Source organism: Stigmatopora nigra, chromosome 21 (assembly GCF_051989575.1).
Source record: "Stigmatopora nigra isolate UIUO_SnigA chromosome 21, RoL_Snig_1.1, whole genome shotgun sequence".
Lineage (NCBI taxonomy): Eukaryota > Metazoa > Chordata > Actinopteri > Syngnathiformes > Syngnathidae > Stigmatopora > Stigmatopora nigra.
This window is the reverse complement of record NC_135528.1, coordinates 8,441,430-8,467,808: the sequence shown is the minus strand read 5'-3', so window position 1 is coordinate 8,467,808 and position 26,379 is coordinate 8,441,430. Positions and strand designations below refer to the sequence as shown.

Sequence of the window (26,379 nt, the reverse complement as noted above, 5' to 3'; positions counted from 1 at the left end):
GCTAAAATGGAACATTGAGAAGATGAAATGTCTTTGAGATATTTTCATATGTTGCATTACTATTCAAGATTTGCCAATCTGTCCCCCAAACGCTAGTAGTTGAATGATCAGTATCAACATGATGAGTATGAGTGCCTTAAGCTGAAAATCCCTGATTGTTTACTTCCGTATTTTACCGTGTTTCCTACTCAGACAGTTTTATCCAATTATTGAGCGATGTCCGAGTTTGTCGTCAAATCCTGGGTCGCATGCGAAAAACTGCAATATGAACAGGAACTGGACCAAATGTCATTTTAATGGAGAACTTGAACTATTTCCTCTATGCCCTTGACTGTGGTGCTTTGCAAGAAGTCATTCTGAGGAATAACTTGCAAATACATACTACATATTTTGATATACTGTTTTCTTTCTGACATGGCTGCCCTTTCATAAGTGGCAAGATGGAGCTGGTCGAGTCCAGCCAAAATAATGGTCTTGACTTACCTGACGGGACACGTAGTTGAACCAAGGGTGATTGCTCACTACATGCTTCTGTGTTGGTGTCTTTTTGATTGTTTTTTTGCTTCGCTCATGCATCACCAGGTGATAAGTTGAAATTTACGCTTTATCTACGGCTTCAGTGCACTGCCCGCTTCCCAATGGACGTTCATCATCGCGTACCCTCGCCACGCCCTTTGACCTGTAGTAACATAGCGCCCCCCAACCCCTCCCAAGCTTGACTTTTATGCAGTTCTGGGTTTAAGCGATGAGTTCAGTAGAAGGCATCGTTCTTTCAGGTATCAGCAGATGTGAAGATATTTTGAAGGAAATAGGGAGTTGACCTAGCATGGACAATATATGGCTTGGATTGGGGGTAAACAATTTTCAGACTAGTTCATTTTGTATTCAATTGGAAGCCAGTGGCAGTAGTTCTGTCCACTCTTATTAGTTTTTTGTGTTTTACAGCCCTTCTATCTCTTTTTAAACTACATTTTAATATTTCTTAATACATTCCTTTTTACTTTGTACTTTATACTTTTGACTTTAATGAAGAGTGATGAGTATGTTAATACTTTAGTCCTTTATTTCTGTTTATGTTTCATATGTACTGTTAACGGATGCACTTTTTTATTTGTATCGTATCTTGTGCTGAACATCTCTCAAATTTTTAAAGTCAAGTTTGCCCACCCCTGTTCTAGTCAAAACACATCTTAAACAGACATGGCCGTAAAACACTTTTTCCCGACACTTGATTAGAAAAATCAAAGTGTTCCCATAACTTTCGCCCAACATTTTTTCTGACATTGTTTCATGATTTTCGAGCGGTTATTGTAATCTATTTCCTTTGAGACGCCGCTTCTGAAGTTGTGATCACACAATTTACAGGCTTAGGCTACAATAGCGTCCGAAATTAATTAATTAAATTCAGGGCTACACCGGAATGCTGCTGTTCATCAGCGGGTGGTAAAAATAGCTCTCATTATCACAGGTAAATTAACACTTTCATTTTTGTGTCAAAAAATTAATTGTATCCCTTAACAGTTATTCCCATGAGGATGTGAAAGAAGAGAATAGGGAATGGAAAAAAGACAAGAAAAAAAACTACAGTGTAGACCACCAGGAGTGCTAATTGATGCTTTCAAAGACTTGCGTCAGTGTTGGTGTCGTTTACGCGCCGCCCGCCATTCGAGTGTCCCGCAGCGACGGGATGCAGGTAGAGCTCTCCCACATTACAAATGTGCCAATGTCAAGTGTGGATCTCGACACCCCGATGGAGACCTTCTCTTCATCTTCGCTTAACCAGGCGGGTTGACCGCCGAAGGCGCCGCGCACTTGTTTTTTTTTTTTTTTTAGTCCGACAGCGTGATGAGTGGCATTTCCCCTCGCTTAGTCGCTTGTTGGGTATGAATGTCGACTTCAAAAAAAGACACGACAAGTACGAGTCAACAAGCGAGGCGGGAGACAACAGTGGGAAGAAAGATGAGATGCGTCATAGTGGAAGATTTGATTAAAGGCTTTATTATGGGAGGCCAATAAGAATGGAAAAATACAAGTAGTTAAACAGTTGATTGAGAAAAATAACATAATGGCTGACTTTTAATGGCAAAAACGTGCAAACTAGTTTGATTTTCAAAATGGTTTGGGTGTCTTCCCTGTCATTTTGGCTGTTTGATAAGTGTTACCAACTTGGACTTTTTGTGTGTTTGTCAATGACTTCACTAACATTGTGTAAAAATATATATATATTTTTCCGAATTTGACGAAATTCTTATGACACGTCTTGACGTCAGGGAGAATGAATGTATGCCCACTTTGTGTTGACATGAATGACACGGCGAGTTAATGCATCAGTCCGTGCCCATAGCCAACCCACTGATGAATACCACTGCATTAGCTGGGCCATTAGCACGTTTAAGTTGCCTGTAATGCCCGAGTGCTAGTGACACCTTTGGGTCCCCGCTCCACTTAAGCGCCATGTCAAAGTGACGGCTCTCGCTGACACGCCAGGTGACGCAATCCAACTATGGCCGCCGTCAGCGGAGACCTGAGTGGGCTTCCATCACCTGGAAGAAGATCAGGTTGTAATAGTTATACATGTGGTTTTTGTCACATGGATTGATGCAATCCATATCAAAGTTGTTCAGATAAGTTTTCATGATGTTCCAACTTTTAAAGGTTCCTCCAAATTTGATATAGAGGGAAAACCATGACAAGTTAATGATTGACATCTTGCGTAGTCGGCACGGAAACCAATGTGGATGGTGTTGTCTAATTCGCTTCTTAGAGTGAATTGACTGCTTGAGAAAAGTGACTTTTCACAGTCAGAAAATCTCAAATGACACAAAGTACTTCATCCCCTTGGCTCAATGTACTCGACACTCCCAGTTGACAGTAAATGTGGTCATTTGATGAGCTAAGTTTGGCCACAGCAGCCCTTACGGCCGCATTAAATGAGGGGAGCGGGCAGAATGATGGCCGCACATCCGTCACTTTAATGGCCTTCTTCATTATTCAGTGGATGGCCGCCACCTGCTCATACATGAAGGCTGTCAATGGCAATGACGCCAATGAGACGTCTCCAGGTCCAGTTTGAAGGAACGTCTTTATTCCTCACTTTAACTTTAAGAGCATGGCTTTTAGTTTTTTTCCCCCTTTAAGAAATTAATTGCATTCCCATTGGTCCGATTTATCTTTGGAGATGAGATCATTATTTTGTCTTATGAGAGTTGCGTCATTATGATGAAAAACCCAGGGAAGAGTTTTCATGTTGAGGTTGAAGGTTGAAGCCTTTTTATGATCTGTTATGTTTTTTTGGAACATTTTGTTGGGTCTCAATTGGTATTTTTTGAAGATATTAATCACGTCCACATCTGTGATTGCTAATATATAATAATATATATTTTTAAATACTTATGGTCAAGTACAAGTGCCATCATAGCCAACAACCATCAGTCTGTAGATTACTAATACTAATAATAGAGGGTTTAGATCAGTATGAGTAACAGTTTTTATAGTTTTTTTAATCTATATCACAGTAGCAACAGTTTTTGTTCAATTTCTCTTTTAGGATTAAGTTCCCAAGCAAACAATATAGTTTTCTCTTAAAGGTCAGCTTCATAAATTGTAACCAACCGAAAACACCGATACAGATAAACACCAAGTTCAAGATATTCCAATCAAAATCGTGTTTGATATTCCTAACACTCAAACCATATTTTAGCCTTTCCGTGCTAGTGTCAATGTTCAATATCCGGTAGTAGCGTAAAAAAAAAAAAAAGTACACAACCAATAGTAAGTGTTGATATATACACACACACACACACACACACACACATGATAAGGGAGAATAAGCTGTCAGCAGCCCGTGTTTGCGCGTCCTCTACATTCTTCACATTAGCACAGAGGGAACAATGCGTCTCATGTGGCAGGTGGCCATAGTTCATAATGTGCTGATGCTGACCAAGTGTCACTTTGATCCATGGCGTCTGCGGAGCGAGCGGGGGGTTGGGGGGCTATGCCGCCGCATCCGCATCCGCCGCCACCGCCGGTCCTGCATGCTAACACGAGCGCTCCTGCAGGGGGAAGCCGGCAGACCAGATATAGATGAGGACCGCCACGTTGGGCCTTATTGCTGGAGGCTTGTGGGCTTGTGGGGATGGAAGCTTTGAGATGAGGCGAGCAGGTGTCACGCTTGTTTATCTGCAAGGACTTTAGACCCTCTAGAAGTTGGGTTTCAAAAGGAGTATTTAACAAATAGGCCGGTATTCATTGTTAGAGATATTCCATTCAGGACTGTCGAAATGGATAGGTCATGTATGGTTGTCAGTGGCAATGAATGAAGTCAGTTGTACAATGGTATGGCACTTTTTGAAGTAGTTGTTGTTGATGGTTTGCATCTTTTGTCTGTTAAGACTAACTGTCAATAGTTCTTGGACTCCCAGTAAATGATGGACTCACTTTATCAACTTGTTTTTTAAGTCAAAATTTCAGTTGACCTCATAAGACCTAGACTCTTGCAAGGCATGCATTATTATTTTCTCATTGATATTTAGGTTAATGGGGACCTGATGAGTAAAAAAACTAAGTATTATGTTTTTCCATGAGTTTATGAGAAAAATAATGTCTACATCATATTCATATTCTTCTGTTTGTGGTCAGTAATCTACCAACCTTAAAGAAAATGCGATTTTGTATAAATTTCAGTATACATAAGATATTTTCAGCGGCGTAAGGCTAGTTTTGTGACGCCGACGCATATAAAATCAAGTTGGCAGGGTTGTGTATATAGTTGTTTGTTTACACACACACACACACACACACACACACACACCTCAAGGCAGGTTGTGCAGTCGACGGTGAACATGATCAAAGCTCAGCAAAACACACACAAACACACACAATATACACACACGTGTCCAATTTCCATATTCAACAAACTGTCACGTCCCCACAAACACGCTCCTTTGCGTTTGTTTGTTTGAAAGGCACACGCTTTGTGACACGGTGACAACGTATTCATGTCACCTAAACAATGCATGTGATAGAACAGCATGTCGGTGACGGCGCCAGAATGTTCGCTCAGTGAAGTTAACAGCGTTTAAAGGCGGCAAAACGCCGTCGTTTGTCAGCCAGACGTCGCTCGGCATCATTGTTTGTATTGGAGGAAGACGCCGCTAACGTGATGGCGGCCCGACGCCGCCCGGCAGATATCGGCCCAATGTTCTGGGAGGGTCCCGCAATACTACCACACTTTAGCTCTTCCTGTTGGATTTATTGCACGGGGGAGAAGAGAAAGCACCCCCAGCGCCAAGCGATCTGTCATCTCAACATTATCGGCCAAACACAGCGCCTTCCATACGGCGCTACAAGGGCCAGGCCAAATTGCTATTTTTATGGGACATGATAAAGGAAATGCTTCCTTATGTTCGCTCTCTTTTTTTTTCCCTTCCCCTTTTTTTCTTCTTCTTTACCTCCGCTGATGTTGGCACTGTGATTCACTATGCTGGAAGCAATTTGGCACCATGTGACGCACATTCAGGGAGGGAAGGGAGGGGGACAAAGCCCAGCAATCTATGTATTTCGTCTTAACTCACTGGAAGGACTGACACTGGACAAAATACATGTATTTTGTGTTAACTCACTGGCAGGGATTGTTCGTATGGACGATAATGGATGTCCAAATCTGGTTGAACTAGGAGAGGTTGGCAGGGAATGATTGTGGCATTATTGTATGGAAGAACAGGAATGAACAGAATGCATTGTTATTGTATTTTATGGGCTATAAGTTGCACTTTTGTATAGTTGGATTTGCCTCAGACTAATACTCAACTGTGACTTGTGTTTTTTTTAATGTTTGACCATTGACTGCTTGTTATGTTGTTGTTTTTCGGCTGTAGTTATCGGAAAACTTAATGGATACCTATTTAAAGCCTGTTATGTTATTTATCTGATAATATCAAGAAAAAATCCCCCCGTTCATCGTGTATTTATGTGATTTATAATCCAAAAATGTCAATACTCACGATTAAATGGTGAAAAAACTGGCAGGATAGGCATTTATTAGTATACCAGATTAACTATCAAGTTTTTGGGAAAAAACAAAAACCAAAAAAATGTATAACCCCAGAACCACTCAAACTATAACATGAAAATCTATAATCTATAATCCAGGAAAATATAATCCTTCCTCCTAATTCTATTGATGAAGTTATAGCTAGTACAAGAAATAAAATGCAAAAAAAGCCAAAGCTAGTTCCAAGTTGCGACTGCATAAAACAAGCTAGTGTTGACCTCATCCGTCTATTTTTTTCTCCTTATTCTCCCTCCTCCTCTTCTTCCATCTCCTCCTTCTCTTCCTCTTCTTCTTGTTTCCTCTCCTTCAATCCTTCCCTCGGCGTGCCTGACAGGCAAACTGACAGGCCCTCAAACCCAAGGCGAGAAAGCGAGCATTAATTAAGTCATTGCCGGACTGTAATTTCCTTGAGAAGTTAAAAAAAAAAAAAATGGAGTATAGGGGGTGGGGGGTTGTATTCGCGCACGCGAAAAGGTTACCAAGACCTTTTCTGTGTCAGAATTACCATGTGTCATGAATATTAATGCGCTTAATGAAGACAACCTTTTGCTTCATCAAGAATGTTCCAGTAGCAGGTGCCAAGCTGATAAACTCACTCACTGATGCCTGTTTTATTTCATTTTATTCTCCCCTCTTTATTTTCATGTCAGATCTTCAGAGTGAGTTATTTAAATCAAGCTAGTAAATGTCTTGAATCGTCATTTCGGACTTTTTTTGCAACTATTGTGGTCTTTAGGAATTCAAAGCATTATAATAATGGATTTAGATGCTCTTTGGGAGGTCCTATTGTCTTTATTTAGATGACGTCTTTTAAGTAATAAAACAACATAGCGGAATTTTGGTTTTAAATTAAATCCTTAACACATTCGACATGTTTTTTTTGAACATTTATGGTCTGTCGTGGCTCAGCCGTCCGTTCCTCCTCCTGCCTATTATTTGCCGTTGCGTAATAGAGATGCTGAAACATTGACAGAACTCATTTACCGCCAGATTATTACATCCAGACGCACGTTCGCAACGGAGAAGCGCTGAAAGAATTTAATTCGAGAAGCCTCTCCAATTGTTCTTTTCCATGTAAAACCCGTCCTTTTCACAATACTGCATTCTTGTGAGCATCTGCTTCTTGAAATGGGATGGCGCTTCTTATTAAGCTGCCAAATCACACTCAATCCGGGATTCCCAAATTGTGCAGTGTGCACTCCGGTAGGGGGGTGTGCCATACTGCCTTTTGGGGAATGCGTGTAAAAGCTGTCTTGTAATAATAATAATTATTATTCAGGGTGTTTTTTTTACCTCATTGTCTGAATACTGTTTTTGCGGATATGTAAGGAAAGCAAGGGGGCTTCCAAAATAGCAAATTAAGTACCTTGTACTGTTCAAAGAATGAGATTGATATTTTTCCTTATTGCTTTGCACTGAATGGAAAATCTATCGGATTTAAGTTTTTTGCATTAAGAGTCTTCTTTAACATTATACTTTATGTGCTTGACATATTATGATTAGTGTAAAAACAAGATCTAACTTTATTACTGTGGTAAGGCTGTATAAATGAGTATGTTGGCACTTGTTTCTATCAAATAAAGTATCCAATCACATTGCTTTAGATATTTTGACCTGATAGGTGTACACTAGGTTTGTAACTTGGATGATATTTGTCTTCTTTTTCATAGACTTGATGCTTGTGTCGACAGGTTGTTGAAATAGGTTAGTTCTTCAAATGTTTTGGCGATATCAAACCAAGTCCAACTAAATGACCACCTAGATGCCTTGTCTTGTCTTATCTATCATTCCGACTGCATTGTGTGGAAGTTGCTCCATCCTCTTGAGACAAAAGACCACTCACACACACACACACACACGTGTGTGTGTATATAGCCATAGACAAGAGCTGTGTGAGGTACGCTGTCATGCACCTCTCATTAATTCCGAGCTGTCAGTGCTCTCCCCCCTACCGTATCGGCCCCCGGAAAGGTGACAGCTTTCCGATGACTGACAAAGGCTCTTTAGGTGATACCGAGGATCTCCCCGCAGCAAACGCCGGCTTGTGTAAAGTGCCCCTCAAATGTCACTTTTGCCGCCCAGAGACGTGCACGCCCACGGGAAGAAAAGGAACACACACACACACGTATACGTACACACACACACACAAAAAGGAGACCGCTCTCAAGTCGTCAAGCATGTGTGACATCCCGAGGCTGCGAGTGTCACCCAGGCATCAGCTCTTAAAGCTTTTAACATCCGAGAGAGGTGGCGATGTTTGACAGTGCTATTGGTGGATGCTATTGTTGCGTGTCATTTTTTTTTTCTCGACATACTCCCCAAGTGCTTTGGATTTACTTGTTTTTTTTCTTTCTTTCTTGTCTCCTTTTTTTTTAACTAAGAGTTGTATAAAACAAAGGCAAACTTTCCCTTCGTGTCCGTTCAACTGTCGCAGTGGCAACAAGACCCTTTTTTTTAGTGTTAGAAGGAAACGGGTCAGGTTGAAAGAAAATACACTGCTATTTTCTTACCTGATGTAGACTTAAGATATACCGCACTGTATTTGTTACAAAAAACATGGAGGGTGCGGCTTATATGTGCAGAAATCAGACTTGACATGCATGAACGTAAAGGCAATGCGGCCAATACGGTCATTTATTTCAAAATAGAGAGATGATAAACAGATAAAACGCTAAACTCAATATATTTTGACGTCTATGATTGAAAAGAACTTGAAATAGCAAAGAACTCAATGTTTACTGTATAAAAACACCATGATCTAGGAGGTTATCCTACAATTTTAACATTTCTAATCATTTTTTTCTATGAGAAATATAACAAAAACACTGTTTTTTTGTGTGTTTTTAAGGTCATGGATCACCATTAAGCCCAATGCAACTGGAATGTTCTTCTACATGACAAATATGGTAAGAACATCAACAACTATCACAATATTTAACTCATTGACTGTAATAGATGACCAATCCCTTTTGACTGGGAACTTGATTCATCAGAGAATTGATTGTCCATTGTTTTTTTCTTCCTTGATAGAAATCCTCCTTCAGTTTGAAAGACTTCTGCAGTTTGAAAATGAAGCACAGTGGCGGAATTAATTTGGCAACTTACTCCAGAAGTTCACGGTGCGTGAAAACCTTAATATGCATGGCCTTCACCTTTACGCGCTCATAAAACGCACCCAGTTGTCCTTAATTCTTTTATAATATGTAATTTATTAAGAGCAGCCTATGTTAATCAAGGCCTACGTGGGCAGGCTTTCAAGAAAAAGAAAAAAAGGATGACACCGAAAGGTCAATAATATTGTTTAATGCGAGTTTAATGATTTGCATTTTTTAAATGGTTATTTGCAGCTAATAAAGCTGGACTGCTTTTTGTTCATCTCTTGTGAAATATAGTTTAGTATATTTCATTATATATAGTTTACATGGATTCATATTCAATGCAGATTCAAATATGATACTGGTTTAGTTTTGCAGTATAAGATGTCTTTGTGGAGCTGGAGTTTGAAAATGTGTATTTTTATTTCCATTTTAGAATATAAATGCAATATGAAAGAAGGGAAGGAAATGATGTCATCAGCCTGGGACAAGTTGAATTCTGGTAAGTGAAACCATTTTTGTTGTCATTATACTTTTTAAAATAAGATCAATCCTTGAAATGTCACGTTTACATACCTGCCTTTCGCCCCTTTGCATTATGGGAGATATTCCCTCCTCCTCTACTCGCCACAGTATCACATAAAGTTTTCTCGACACCTTAGCCTTATTTTACGATGGCCTTAACTGTCACCTGTATAAGCATATTTTTTTTCTCCGCCTAACACCTCCTTCATCTCCTAACGAGCTGCAGACCAGCGTGAAATGTTAAAGGCGTAGCGTAGGAAAAAAAAATGTTTGTGGCTCGCAGCAAATGTACAGACTACTGCTGGTTCCTGTCACCTTTAAAATAACTGCATAAAACAGCAAATTAAAATAAAAAAAATTAAAGCTTGTTTCGTGTTAGCTAAAAAACGTGCAAAAACGGACAAAAACGGCATCCACCAATGTTGCAATGAACGTATTCAAGAAGAATAAATAATAATAATAATCGGACATAGGCTTTGTCATTATCATTGACTTGACAAAAGCCAAATTTGTCAGCATATCCCGAAACTGCGAATGACGAAATTGGTAGTGTTTCTTCATAGGGTGCGTTTTTTTCAGCATAAGACCCAAATAAGTGATAATTTCAGACTTGTAATTTGGCATTATGTCGTTATGGATCCATCACTTACCTCTCACTGTCTTTTACTTACCTTAGTCAGCCAATAGGAGGCAGATCACCACCCAAACGTCTTTTCATATTACCTCACCCCGAAATTATTACACAGAAGGGACCATGTGTCGTGTTACCGAAAGTTTAGAGTCCTGATAGATGTGGTAAAAAAAACTGTCCTTTAAGCCTATTTAAGAATCACTTGTTTATTTAATTGCACTCTAGTCTACTCATCTTAAAAAGCCATTTGCCACTAAATAAACTAGCATTTTTTTCCAAGCAAACAACTTGTTTTTGCTCTTCAAACATCCAACCATCATGCCACGGAATATTCCGTTAATACTCATCAGCGATCAAAGGCGTAATTGATTAAGACTGGACGAGAGTGAGCCTTAAAAAAAAGATGTTATCACTTAGTCTCGTTCAGATTGAAAGCGTCGTCAGTGAGCGTCTCCTTGAGTGCACATGACACCTCGCTCATTTCGCTGGTGGCTACATGACTGATGTGTGATGTGATGACTCCGTTTCTCTCCCTTTTTTTCTCCCTCCTTTTTTTTGACGTGTTTGAAGGCTCGCCCGTTTGTGAAGTTTAGTGACGGGCATGCCAGCCAGCGCTTTAGCGAGATAAGTCGTTTGACACGCGCACATCACAGCCACATCTTGTGTGTGTCCACACTGCGCTTCTTCGCTTCGTTTTTTTTTTCTTTTTCACTTTTCAGCTGTCACAACTGACGCTGACACACTGTGAAAAGCTGTCAAAACTAAAAATACTGTTAAATTGATCTCAGGCCATGCTTTTTATAAGGGAAAATATTAATTTTGATACTTAAGAAGTTAAAATAATTCCCCCCTTTTTATAGCATGGCGGATTTTGATTAGAGCAATTAGATATATTCTCCGGAGTGAAGGCGGTCATTGAACGCAACGTAAAAAAAAATGTTATGGCTGACAGTTTGTTGCTTTGACACCCCCGCGCACACAAATTGAAAAGTGTATTAAACACTATTGAAATTATTGAACTCATTCATTATGATTGACAATGATAGATGTCCAATCCTTTTAAAATAGGAAAGACGTAAGCTAAATCCAACAATACACACACTGTAGAATAGAGTGATTGGTCGCAAAATTGCGCTAATTGGTCCAAGTATGTAAACAGAAAAATACTTTTTTAAACATCATCCAATTAAAAGAGCGCCAGTGTTTTTAATTGACTCAAATAGTGACAAAACACTCAAATTGGGGGAAATCTTACTTTCCATATAGTACACTCACTCCACTGTATATAGAATTATATTTTATTTTTTTTTAAACATTGAGAAGTTTTCTCTAATTGGTGTCCATGAAAGTGAAGGCATGATTGGACGCAATTATTTTTCAGGCACTGAACAAGACATGAGAACTTTTAGTAGATAGGAATTCTCATTAACTGACCTTTTCAGTTGGCCTTTCTTTGCATTTGGTGTGTGTGTGTGTGTGTGTGTGTGTGACACACATATGGGGGTGATCCCCTTGGCTAAAGCCCCCCAGACTTCTTCTGTGGGACCACATGTCACTGGATGTTTATGGTCCATTGTTTGTGGTGTTTTTAGCAAAAAACTGAAAAAAAAACTAATGAAAAACTCAGCTGAACCAAAAAAAAAAAAAACACAACATTGAGTATCAAAAGTAATTGGACGTCTAGTGGCGTTAAAAGTTTTAAAATATTTCCTAATTCTTTTTAGATTCTTGTTTTTGTATTGTAAAACAAGTAAATATTGTATATTCTATTCGTATATAGGCAGTTCTTCATTTTTAACTTGAATTATTTAGCAATTTGAATTCATATGAAACAGGGAAAGATCGCTTATCATGATCCTTTTTTAAATTTTAGCCCCCGGGCTACCAGTTTGACACCAGCGCTCTATTCCATCCAATTCCAAACTTTAAAAGTTGCACTCTTCAGGTTACCTGCCAAACTTGGCACACCCCCAACTCCCGTATCAAATAGAAAATATGTCACTTGAAGTATAGTGTGTAAATGTAGTTTTAGAAGGAGAACTGAAGTGCTTGTTAAAGGAGATGTCTTATCACGATACAAAGCCCCCCCCCCCACCCCCCAAACGCCACTACCGCCCCCTTCAGCAAGCCAGGGTTCGCCCGGTGAATCCTTAAGCAGCCACGGCCTATCATAATTGTATTTCATAACTGTCATCCAATGGGAGGTGACGAGAAAGCCATTTGTGTCAGTCGGCCGTCTCCCCCTCGCTTCTCAATAAAACTCCAATCAGCAGCCAGATTGTTAGCCCTGCGCCACCAAGATTATTAAAAAATCCAAATGCTGGAATTTACGGGCGACAATTAACGGGTGGAGGCTTGATTAATAAAGTTGATTCTGCCGTGTCTGGAGAGGCGGGAGGCGGGATTTGACTCTCTAACGGTTGTCACGGGAGACAACCGTGTCATTCTTTTTGATTAATGGCGCATCATGACCCGGCGTTCCTCTACTACTTCGCATTTTACTTCTACTCGGCTAAAAATAGGTCATTAGATACTGGTTTGTTTTATTTTTAGTTTATTTTTTACATTTATTTTTGGTATTGAAAGATTGAGGAAGTGGATTTTGTGTGTTTTGAGTGACAACACATGACTTGGCTAACCTTGTCACTATGTTGAGTCGACTGTGATTAATTAGTGTAGTCAGACGGAGCAATTAGGTCAGAGATGTTCGTGTGTCACATTTTTGGGCAAAATGTTAATTACGCCCACGACTCACGATTATTTTGGGTGATCAGTTAATTTGCCATTTAATCAGTGCAGAGGTAGGCGGCTCAAAAATGTCGCTAAAGTACTGACAGGCAATTGGATGTAATCAGATGGGTTTTTTTGTCATCAAAGTTTCAGTTTTTAGTTCAAAAATCATTTTGTAATATCTAAAAAAATATTTTCTGTTTTCCACTTTAAGATGGAAAATCATTAAAGTAAAATAGGGTTTTCTTTTGAAATGAAAAACAAATGTTTAAAAGAAATTTTCCCTTACTAACAAAAAAAACTATGTTTTTTAATGTTGCTTTTAATCCATTTATTATTTATTCCAAAAAATCTAAATATTATATCTAAAATGACATGAAATCAAGTTGACGTTAAAGGCGTTCTTAGTTTTTATAAGTTAAAATGTTGAGTTTTCTAAGTCTAATCAGTAGATTGCAAAAATTTAGAAACACCTAACCTTGACCTCTGCTGCTTAAACACGATCATTCGCCGCAAGCCCTCGAAAATAAAATGGATTTTATTTCCATCACCATCTATGGCAGTGAATGAGTTAAAAACCAAAGCTTATGGGGTTGGGGGGGGGGGGGGGACAAGAATCTTAGTTGTGGTCTGTATTGACACAACGACTTTAAGGATAAGAAGCCCCTCACACAAATCCTTGATCCCATAACGAGCATATTTAACAGTGATGGCTATATATTTCCCTCTTTTTTTATTTTACTCTCCTCGCAATTAAAGAGTCGCCGTGTGTAATTTAATTCTTCTTTTCAAGTGCGAGCTCCCCCCCGGGACGTGGCCTGTAGCTGCGCCATCATCGCTCTTGGTGATTATCATTAATGAATGTCGCCCAGGACCATCCCTCAATGTGACTCGCCCAGGAAACACGGGTCCTAATTAAGGCTTCCTATTCATAAATATACGCCTGAAACCATGCGCGCATGCTCCTTTTAATACCAGCAAAAAAAGTGGTTTTAACTACACTTTTTTTTTATTTTATGGTGACAGCCGGCAGCGAGGGATCCGTGCAATTTGAGATTTGCAGATTTTGGAGCTGGAAAGGATTAGGATGTGCTAATTTGACACTTAATAGAGACAGTAAATCACAAGTGTCATTCATGGAAGAAGTAGTTTGTTTGAGAAACGCTTGTGTAGTGAAGTGGGCTTTCAAAAAAAAGGTTTTTTTTTTTGTCCTTTGAAGGCCACCATAGTCTTTTGGGAATTGTATTATTAACGGTGAAAGTCGGTGTTGGGGAAAAAATGACTAAAAGCTTAAAGGTCAGCATTTAAGCGAAGAAATTTGTACAATGATTTACACATTGGAATATGCTGTAAAATGCTTTTTGGCACTTGAAATGAAAACCCTAGAGAAGAGCTATTTGGAGATGATGCTTTTTAACTAGGAGATGTTAGTATTGGCTTTTGTTTGGTTAAAAAAAAAACAGTTAAATACTCACTGACTCCTTTGAGGGAAATGTCTGTCCTGGTGAAATGATGACCAATCACTCAAAGTGACAGGGAAATTAAGAAATATGCTTTTATTCTTCTTATGTACACTATTCTCATTCTCTCTCTAGTTGGATGACTGATATCATTACCCAGATATAGTAAGACATAATAGATGTACTTATATATACAGTCACAAGACTCCCAAAATGTTAAGACAACTTTTGGCAACATTGTGAATGGAAAAAGTATAATGAAGTATTTGCATAGGTATAGCCTTGAAATGGGAATTGGGTAGATTGGATACCTGAAAAATGCTGTTTGGTAACGGGAACTTTTTGGGGAGGCGCCGTCTTACACCAAAAGTGATCATTGGGAGTGCAGAGTAGTGGTTTATTCCTTTTATTTTTCAAGAATATGTCCCTTTTTTGCTCCCACTTAGCGGCTGAGAAATGCTAATTGGAGCGCACGTGTCAAAGCAAACAAAAAAAACAAGGAGGCGGCGACGCCAGTTGCGTTTGTGTCAAGTCAGGCCACCGTTATTTTCAAACGGGGAATATGTCGCCGCTTCGTGCAGTCAAGAAAATTCGAACTCTTTCAAACTTGGTTTCATTTTTCTCTCAAAAAAGTGCATCGAAAAATATAGGTCTGCTTACAAAGTCGAGTTATTGAAGAAAAACTAAGTGTTTAACTTTTGACTCATATTAGAGGTCATTTACACTTAAAAAAATTCTTGTTGCAGAATGATGAAAACAAATAATTAGTCTTTGATGGTATTCCGAGTTAATTTCGTTTCGTCCCCCTTTAAAATAACATATGAGCAAACCATATGGCATCCATTTTCTCTCAAAATTTGACCTTGACCTTATCTATTGATTACCATTGCTTTAAAATGACTGCACTCACACATAAATGTGATCACGGCTTGCAAGTATTCCCCACTTGTTTAAAAAGAAAGAAAAAGAGACAAAAAAAAGGTGTGTGGAATTCGGATTACGAAGATTTAATTGCATTGTCAAAAGTAGCAAAACCTGTCATTTTTTCCCCCGCAAGTAGGCAGTCGCACTATTTTAATTACGTCCACTTATCTGATAGATTTGCAAAGATAGACCAGAGCTCTTGTCAAACTTAGTCTTTATTAATATTTTTGGGAAGAAACATATATATCCTTATCGTCAGGCTATCAATCTAATAGCAGCCATCATTGATTGGAGATTACCCGTATGTTTTTTTTATTTTTTTTTGTAAGTCGATTCACAAAAGTTTAAAGTAAAAGAAAAGAAATACACAGTTCTTAAATGTGTGCCATGCCAAGTCATTTATTCATGAATGTTAAGAGGTAGGCGTTACATTTTTTTGTCATAATTATTTGGCCCATTAGCTTTGCCGTGACTATTAATGATGAATACTTAATATTAAAAACATCCTTTGAGAAGCCACCTACTTCTTCACAAAAGACCAACTCTGATTTAAAATAGTTCAAATATTGTACGTACAATTAAATAAATCATGTTTACATAGAAATTAAGTGGCAAAATAAAAATTCAAAATTAAATAGTCAAAACTTTAGAAATGATGCCTCTATGAGAAAACTAATAATAAACAACTTAATTAAATACAAGTACAAAATAAAATAGTAAAATTATACCTTAAAATGCAACAAACCCTGAAATAAAATACAACTGTGTTAATAAAAAATAGATAGGTAATAATCCATCATAAAATAATGAATCAATCCAAAATGGAGCATCTAAATAGAAAAGGGACTTTTTTTCTTATGACTAAGTTAATAGAAACTAAATAGCCGAGACAGAATATACAACTAACATGTCCGTACTGTCTTTTGAAAACGTATAGCTTCTTCCTGGAGAAAAGTGCAAGTAGGACTGATGACACCTACAAAACAAAATTATTAATTACATAATTAGAGAGGCCATACATATGTACACACACTTCGAGCCTTCTCTCGGGACCCCATGACCCCCTCTGCTGGCCTTGGTAAGGTGGCTCCAACACAACCTCCAAAATCTATCAAATAATATGCTAGTATGCATTTTTGTCATTTAAACTCAACCTGTGCTGAAATATAACCCTGAAAGGCATTCCTCTTAAATAGATTATCTCGTTTAAGTATCAGTGTTTTTGACATACTGAGTTTTCTGATGCAGGTTAATGTTGTTGTTGCCGTATTGCATTTTAGATTGAAAAGGTATAACTTGGTTTTGTAAATTTGTCATTAGATGTAGACTTCAGAAATGGATATATTTAAGATGAAAATATGGGTTTTGGTTAAAAAAAAACTTGTGTGTGTGCGTTTCTGTGATATACGCTAAAATAAATAGTGTGTGAAGTTAAGGATACACACACACGCACACACACATGTATCGTTAATCTATTCCAGCTCAAACTTAAGATAATAAATGTACTGGAGATCTTATATGAACTTTTTAAAAGAATACTTTCTGAACAAAGTACTAGGTAACCCAAAGTTTTCAAATGTATTGTTTCATTTAAAAGTGTCAAAGTTGCCTATTTATTCCGATTAATTGTTCCCTTTTAACAGATAAAAATCATGATTAGAATTGCATTATACTCTTTAAAAAATAGTATATTTATTCTAAAATCTACCCACAACAATTTTCCCTTCCAAGATCTTGAAAAAAATTGACAATACCCCAATGCAAATTTAAAAAATACTCCTAATCTGTCACTTTAATCCCAATGTTCGAAACACCCAATTCCTCCAGAACTGCTTTTTAAAAATACAAACTCATTAAAAACCTTTAAAAATATTATAACTGCAAATATTCAACACAAAGCTTCTCTTCGTACCCAATTCCTGATTGAAACTTTACAAACACCCCTTTTAAAAATAATAACCGTCTATTTCTTCAACAATAAATCCTCACCCTGTGCAAACTAATAGACCCCCCCTCCCCCTTTCTCAAAATGCACAATGACGTCACAGTTCTCCGTCAATCAGCGTTGCGGGATGCGGTGACAGACGCCGACGGACACGTGTTGTGTTCCGAGGGCGGTCCTTTCGCCCATACTCATTAGTAAGACTCGTGTACCCCCGGCGAGCACTCACCGCCAAGTTCCTTCTTTCCTTCTATGTCCGCCATAGTAATCCCGCTCGCCATCCCACCAAATGTTCGTCCCTCCGTCGAGGCATTAGCGATGTAACGCCGCCGCTGTTTGCTGGCATTTATAAACACTTTGCTAACGCTTGAGAACGGCTGGCTAACGTACCCGGCCCCCCCTCTCTACTCTTTGTGGTGGTTGATCGGGGTAGCCCCTCCCTTCCGCGTGAGGCCGCCAAAAAGAAAGGTGGAAACAATCCACTCGCCTCCTCTTTTGGAATTCTAGACTTGGTGAAAGTAATCCAAGGCATGGAATTTCAAATCCTCTTAGACGGTTTTTGTCCTTTGGAATAAGTTTGAGAGTGTAAAACGTCCTGGGCCCGGTCGAGTGTTATGGTGGGACATTTGAGGTTCACATACCGCAGTTTGAACACCATCACTTTACTAGGGAAGACCACTTTAAGCAGCAAAGTTTATCGATTTTGTATTTAATTTGCTACTACTATTTGTTTCTGTGATCAAACTAAAATAGTTCAACTGTGACATATATTCTTTTTTCCCCCATCATACGCAAATCATCTTTAGCAATCACCATTGCCATAACTTTGAATTGAGTACATGCCTCTGAATTTTGTGACACAAATGCCCTTTAATTCCATAATGACCCTATTTTATTCAAAATACATATTTTGAATTGGATCATGGAATATGCCCAGTGGAGACTTTGGCCCTATTGGCTGTGTGAGGGGTGTCGAAATCTTGTAGTAGTCACTCGAGTGTATGTGCGTCTGTGCGCGTGTGTGTGTGTTTGAATGGCTTGGTGGGTGGGTGGGTGTCACTGTCAACGTGACGCCGACTGGTAAACACTCGTCGGGCGGATTGACGGACAGGTGGGCTCCGGCTTGTCAGTGTGACGCGTCTTGAAGGGGTGGAGTAAAAAAGCAGCGGAGAGGCCGGCCCCGGCTGCTTTGCGTGTGTCCGTCCATCAGTGCGAGCTGAGCCGCGTCGCACCGAGCCGAGTCGCGCTGATCCGAGCCGAGCCGAGCCATCATCTTCCCTTCCTCCCCATCGCATTCGCCGCGGAGGATCCCTCGCCTCGCATCGCCTCTTTCTTCTTCCTCCGTCTTTGTTTATTTTGAAAATCCGCCGAGCGACCATCATATTGACGGGGAGTGCGCGCGCACCCGGGACTCTCTGACGGGCTCGCGCACGCCCAATGACTGACACGCCGAGCGAGCGCCGACTCTAAACGTGTCACTCTCCGCTTTTTCCCCGTCGCTCCTACCGAGTGTCACGGAAGCTCCCACGGAAAAACCTAAAGCGACGAAAAGCCCCCTCTTCCCCCCCTCCCTACATCGGCCCCCCACGACAGTTCCGAACTGCTCTGCCGTACTTTTAGGGCCGCCAAGGTAGGGGAAATAGTCCCGTGGAAAAGAGGGATTCGGATCGGAGGTGGTGGGTTGGGGGGCTTCTCGCTTCCCTTTCCCCGAGCCCACCTCCAAGGTCCGGTACATCCACACGGAACCTCCGGCAACTTCGTGGACCTTCTCCGTTTTTTTTTTTTTTTTTGCGGAAATACGCATCACGAGTAATGAGTTAAAAGGTCCGTTTTGTTACCCTTTTAAGTGTCTTAAGTAACTCAAAGGAAGGATCTACGCCAGGACCGCTTTTTTTAATCTTTTTTTTTTTTTTTTTTTGGTTATGCAGTTCGGGGTCTCTGCATGAAAAGTCCTGCAGCCGCAGCATGCCGAGGAGGAAGCAGCAAGCACCGCGACGCTCATCAGGTATGTCCCGTTAACAAATACCCACACATTCGCCACACGCACTTTCATTGACGTGAATCGAGTACATATATGTTTGATGAATTCAAAGTCAAATCCCCACGTATAGCAGAATTTCTATGTGTTTTTGAAGACTTGAATAGTTTGTAAGATTTACCTCATTAGATTTTTTTGTAAAAAAAATACTGTTAAAAAATTAGGTGGCTTATACTCGAATTCTATTGCCGTAAAACCTATTGTAGAAAAGTTGAATCTAAACATCTAGGACTCTTCTAACTGAAAAAGCATTTTTTTAACCAAATTATCTTCACCATCCGGAGATAACCATGACCTTAATGACCGAGAAATCTATTTCCAACTCGTAATTACCCCTAAAAAAATCTGTTTATATTGCGTTTCCTAATACTACCAATAGGTTGCATTGTGTTTTTAAAGTTGTTTTACCCCAGCAAGTCCCTCCATCTTATTTAATTCGAACCTGTCAAATGCTTTGAAGTTTGAGGATAAAAAAGCACAGCGAAAAAGAGCAAAAAAAGTGACTTATTTTCAGCACTCTCTGGCATTGCCAGCCTCGATTTGATGCTTGATTGATCGCCCGTCACGCCATTCCTTTCATCTATTCATTGGTAATAAACATCAAGCAAATTGTTGGCCACGCATGCGCCTACCTAGCAGCTGGACTTTTTGTTGTGGGGGGGTTCGAGCCTACCTGACAAATTGAACGAAAAGTTTTCAAACCGGATCAATGCAATGTTATTAATCCCCCTGCCCCCCCAAAAAAGGAGGATGGGGGGTGCTTGGGGTGTAAGAAGAAGAGGAGGAGGAGGAGGAGGGGGGTGCTGGGGCGTATCAAGATCACAGGGGAAGAAAAAGCCGGAAAAGCAGCCTCTTAACGGTGACCTGACCTTTGTGTTCGGGAGGTGTCGGACGAGCAGGAGTCGCGACCCGATTTGTAAATTTATCAAGAGGCGCCCTGCAAGAATTGACTACTAAATACCTTTCGAAGAAGGTTGTTTACAACCATTTTAGTCGAAAAGAGTGCACAAAGTATTTCCGATAACAAGCGTAATTATTATTTTCTTCCCCGAGGTTCCATTTTAGTTGATCGGAATGTTATGCTTAAATCTCAGTGGTTAAATTGGGATATCTGCGGAATTGCATTTGGTGGTCCGTGTGTTTTATTTAGAGTTTTGACTTTTAAGATGAGATTGCGGCATTAGTTCGAACAGAAGTTTTGATGAGGAAATCTAAGAAATATGTAATTTTTGTCCCAACATAACATTGCTCATCTAGATTATTACGTGACGTCAGCATCCGCGTACGTTGTGACGTATAAAAACCTTACCAGTTTTTGTACATATTTTTAAGAGACTTAAACATCTAGCATGATGCTTCCTTATTAAGATACCCCAGTTCTTTATAAAGTTACATATAAAGTTACATATTTTGACTGAGTTTCCATTTGATTGTAATGTAGACGCGAATTAAAGTGACTAAAAAAAAGCTCCTCGACAAAAAATGGTTGCATTGGTGCAAACACTTCATGCAACGCAATTTACGGCTGTTGAATTGAATACGGACTTGAGGTTTTTTCTGTCAGCTTTATTTGTAATCATTTGATTTATTAAGTACTTTTAAAAACTCTAAAGTAACAGGATGTAGCTAAAGAATGCCATATTTTACACTACCGTGCGGCATAAGAGGGACTGTATGACATGTGCTGTACCGCACTGTTACCCAAGTGCCCCACCCCCCCCCATTTTGTGAAAATTAGTCATTTATGACGAGCTAACCTTGACACGGATTCAGGAAATTGAATAGAACGATGCATAGGATTGAAACGTTAAACCCATACTGGCTAAGAATATATGGAAAAATGTGTATTGAATATAAGAATATGAAAATCTGATTCCATGATACTAGATTTGAAATCAGTGGCTTTTTAAAAAATGGCATTCATGTAATAGGAAAAAATAATAATAGTGAAACACAAAATTATTATGGAGCTCCTTACACTAATGCTAATTCACACTGATCTTAGATTATGAATCTCATAGATGTACCTTATATCATTATGTATCATAACTGGTCGCTAAATATTGTATAGGCGCACTATTGTTATATATGCTTAGATAATGTTGAGTTGTTAGTCATTTCATCCTTTCAAAGTCACTCAAAAGTTCCTTGCCGGGACTTTTTAGGCCTTTGTAAGTTGCCAGTGAGAGGCTGGCTGGCCCCTCTATATGTGATTGACAAGCAAATGGCGGGCAGAAGCCGTTTGAAGTCCACGCCGCGATGACCAAAGCCGTGCAAACGGAATGCTAAGCAGGCGTCGGCGAAGGAAATGTGAGGTTAAGCAGACTTAATCAAGGTTGCGGACGCCGACACTTTGAACTGGTCGTGGTTGTAATGTCTAATTGACGGCGGGCTTGGCTGATGGATTTGCTGCCGTTTGAAGAGCACGCCGCAAAAGAAGGAAGGGCGTCTCTCGGTGGCAAGTGGAAGCCTTTGACCGCCGTCGTGCTTGTCTCCGACGGCCACGGCGACGTATGTTTTCACTCCATTTGTTTTGCCCGCAACTTTTGTCTAGCTTTTGATGTGTCATACCGGATTTCTTGGATTGAACGCATGCATTGATGATGTCACCATCATGTAACTTGCCATCAGAAGTGGTGTTGACAAACTAGCTTTGAGATGGATCAGATCAGTTTTGTCATGAATAGATCTTGAGTTAAGGAAGCTTGATTTTGCAAAGACATGACGTGATTGTGTCCAGACAATCGGCAGTTAAAGGGCAATGGAATAATCCCGTAAAATTATGCATAATCTATCATTTTTTGTTAAAAAAGGCAAAAAAAATCCATCAGATAAAATATTTTAAGCTAAAATACAAATTTTTAGTCCATAATCAAGACTATTTTGCTCCAAAACGGTCTTATTTGACTTCAACTATAATGATAAACCAGCATAATGTGAATATCATCCTTATGCTATAGTAGCTCTTACAATTATATTTGATTTCCCCCCAAAATCCAGATGCAGATCCTTTTGACCCATACCAAAATAGCTTCTTGGATTGCACACTCAACGATTTCACAAAAAAAGCTTTTGCCGTCTGCCGACTTGACCGACACACATCCGGCGTGTCTAAGCTTCCAACGTAAGCGTCCCTCACGGGAGCTTGTTTACATCCCCAGCCCAATATCCTCAGATTTGTCCCCAGAGGAGTAAAAAGCAAAAGGGAGCCTCAGCTCGGAAAGAGCCAAGCTCTCAATGGCTCCTTGTGTTTGTGTGTACGCACTCCGTTTGCAATAGGCTCTGTTTCATCAGTCACAGGGATGCTTTTACACCCTTTAATGGCACATGGGCCTATCTTCTTTATATGGCCACTGACAAATACATCAGTGTTCCTTCATCTGGAACCACGTTAGGGCATCTGTTACTTTTGCTGCTGGGCTTTTAAAGTGCTACCATTTAAGTAGAATACCTTTTTCTGATTTGCTGCAGTCATTAGTGGTCATTTTTTGGGGAAGGCATGTTTTAATTGTATCAAATGATCATGTTTGAGTGATGGCTTTTGTCGTAAAAATGAGTTATATGTATCCACTGTTCCATTTTTTTCTTTTTTTTCTCCCAAAGTCAAAAAAGGCATCACGAGTCTAGCTTTTTTCCCAGCCACAATATCTTAAATCAAAGTGCTCCACTCTTTGTAATGAACGTGTCTACTAATCACTCAACGTGGCAGAGTAATTACACAATGACACAGATTGTGTTGCAGTCACGGGGGGGGGACAAGCGACGGGTCCCGGTGCTCTCTTGGATGGCAACAGATCGTAGGGAGTGGCTTGTCGGTCCCGAGTGAAGCTCTAGTAATTCCAAATGTAACCCACTTTGAATATATAGTATGTTTCTTGTAGTCATTTCAACTGCTTTCTGGCTTAATCAACTGCGATTGGTCATGACAAATTGGCATATCCGTGTTTCGCCATTTTGTATATAGCGCAGATGGCACCGTTAATTCAAGCCCAACTAACGTGCTGCCTAAACGGATATGGCATGATAAATGACGTGTGTTAGATTCATTATCTGACATTTCACCATTTTTGTATCAATGAGGTTGTGTTGTGTCATTGTTGTCTTGAAAGCAACAATGTTATTGGCTGTAGTCTTGATATAGGGTTGCAGATTAAGTACATGATGATTTTTTGCTATTTTTACCATTTTGGGATGATTTTAGTCCACCCAGTTTTTGTAGAATCAGGCCCTATTTGTCTTCCAAAGAATTTCAAGTGATTCAACGGAAAAAACAAATCTGTTCGCCAAAATTATTGGATATTTTACGCTGTTAATGGTAGTGAATGAGTTAAACATTGTTGTTGTTGTTGTCGTGTGGCCTTGTAGCACATGGCAGCTGTCCGCCAAAAAAGCCTGCCAGCCTCACGTTATCAACACCTCACCGACACTCCTATTGGATGCCATCCGATAAAGCATTTAATGACATTTGTCAGCGCTTGCTGGAATGCTGCAGGAGGAAATGTTTGAGGAAAATCAATCTCAGGAAGTCACACAAACGGATAAAGCTGTACTTTTTTAGGGAAAACTACACTTTGCTACCTGTTCATGAGGGCTACTCTTATTTTTCTTACATCTGGCATGTTGTTTCTTGGCGGTTGGTTATAGTAGAGTATGAAGAGCTACTAAAAAAATGAAAATATAGCTGAAATTTGGCGGGACACCCAGGCGACGACGTAAAGGCATTCAGCCCCGCTGCTGCGAGGTAAATTTATCCCTGACTTTAATGAGGTTGAGGGGGAAACAGGAAAGCCTGGCTTTCCACTCCAGTACCGCAAAAGAATCCTTGACAAGGGAATCGGGTCATTTTGTCACTTTTAAAAAAAAATCAAGAACAAAACTTTAACGTTAGGCTTTTGTCACGAATCGAGCCCAATTTCTGATTTCAATTTCTACTCTAAAAACATGAAAAAGACAATCGTAATGAGTCACAGCCACGTGAGTTCATTTTTCCCATTTTTAGTCTTACAGGTTCTAGTGTGTGCAACACAAAGGAAGGAAAATAGGGACAAAAGAGATGAGTCATGATTTACGGAGGACTTTATAGGTTTGTCATGACGCCGCTTACTTTGCTTGCAGCAGTTTTACACCCGCTGGCGTATTTTTACGATTGTTGTCCACTTCCGTCGTTGTGTTTGCATCACAACGTGTGTCCTTGCGCGATTTGTGCTCACACTTGGTTTATTGACGTTTAAATTGTTTTCTCTTAGTTTTACTGCTGGATTTTTGGGGGGAAATAAAGATGGTAGCCATTTTGGGAGTTTTCTCAATATGGTGCCACTTTAATAGTCGTATTTCTCATTGTTGTTAAAAGACTACTGATTCAGCTAAAGATGTCATATTGCTGTACTGGACTCCTATTTGATTTAGTTATTCCTGGAGCTAATTCTGGAATAAAATCATCCTCATGAGCATTTAATTTAAATTTAAACTTAAATCGATTGTGAGTGTAGTTCTGACTAGTCTGTTTTGGTGAAGTATTTTGGAGATGGTTACAGTCGGAAACATTTTATCAATGAAAAAAAAAATGTAGTTCTGTATAATAGTATTACAAGTGGTATTATGGTTTATTTACATCTGGACTGGCGAGGCAGGAGACACTAGAGGAACGTGTCATGGCCGTTCCGTGTGAAGGAAAACTATGGAAAGTGACAGTCGAACGGCACTTGTAGCCGTGACTGCTAAGGTGGCTGTGACAGCTGTCAATTAACAAGTACTTCCGCCGAGGCAACTGATGTCTTCTTGAATTTGTATTTTTTTACTCTGTCTTTCTCGGTAAGCTGCCTTTTTGGAGAGATAACACTATAACACTTTACCCTTGTCAGTGTAGTTCCCACCCGGTGTCCCCGGAGCAGTGGATTGACAGTACAAATCGATAGTCAACTTGTTACCTTTTTTCAGAGGTTATTAACCCATAGGAAACCGTGTTTATTGTCTTTTTTAAAGCAAGAAGGCAGGTATTTTGAAGAGATGTAGTTTTGTCTAACATGTATGCAGTTAGAAGTTTAGAGAATGACTTTTGATAGAAACTCCAAGTTGTGTTCAACACTTTTGTGAGTCTGTGATGATCTAATGAGATCCAACATGTCAATGGGATGCGTCCGCCTTTAAGGAAAAGCAGAAAATACTAATTTGCCTCTGGAGTGAAACCCTCAATTTTCCATTCTGATTTACGCCCCAACACTTGGGTCAAGAGCTTTAGCGGCAGTGACTGAAAGAATGAGATCGTAGAGATGAAGCCAGCCGCCGCCGCCTCCTGGAAGGCGACTGGCCCGGCCGGGACGCCCATTCGCTTCCCATCAGCCCCTGTTGCTGTCTCTCTCAGCTGCTTGTACAAGTCATTATTTTGACAGCATGCTCACTTGTCTCGCTGTAGTGTTTTGTTAAGAAAAAAATAGACAAATACTCAGATGTCCATAATGCCAAGCAACATTGGCAGAGCAAAATATACCAATTTTTCCCCATTTAAGTTAGCTTATATGTCGTTAACTGACATTTTTTTGGTCTTGTAGTAGTTAAACAAAAATGTGTTGCATATAAATGTTGTAATATATGATGTTAAAAAAAGATATTAAGAATTTTAGGGTTTGTAATTGTCTTGTTTGCCGTGTTTGTGGTGTTGCCGAGTGAGTTATGTCATGACTTCAAATTTTGGGAGTGTTTTTCTGTTGGCTTGCAGAACAGACACTTTTTTTTTTAAAAGACCACCACTATAGTATCAGGAGAACCTTGTAAGTCGTTGGACCGCTACAGTACGGACAAATAAGTGATGACTACTCTGGTCTTTTCGTTCCTAGCGATCCAAGTCTCTACACAATGATTATAATTCAGTGCTAAAACCACAATATCGTCAATGAATGTGTTTCGATTTATAATGGCAGTCTATTTTGTAGTTTGAGGCCTCAATCCCTCAACAAGTGTGAACGTCACAAGCAAACGACAGTCC

The 26,379-nt window shown here is 39.7% G+C and overlaps 1 protein-coding gene across 2 annotated transcripts in view; it reads left to right on the top strand.

Annotated features, from left to right (window-relative positions):
• The first annotated feature begins 8,791 nt into the window (after positions 1-8,791).
• The window catches only part of LOC144214980 (teashirt homolog 1-like), a 32,052-nt gene continuing 14,464 nt past the window's right edge, over positions 8,792-26,379 (top strand). Inside the window, exons 1-4 of one of the 2 annotated variants that reach the window (XM_077743732.1) lie at positions 8,792-8,958; positions 9,083-9,171; positions 9,584-9,649; positions 19,288-19,364. In XM_077743732.1, coding sequence (XP_077599858.1) covers positions 9,591-9,649; positions 19,288-19,364 — 136 coding nt within the window. In that variant the 5' untranslated portion in view covers positions 8,792-8,958; positions 9,083-9,171; positions 9,584-9,590. Of the gene's footprint in view, positions 8,959-9,082; positions 9,172-9,583; positions 9,650-18,453; positions 19,184-19,287; positions 19,365-26,379 lie in introns of those variants that run through there. The other variant, XM_077743733.1, reaches the window with a different exon arrangement.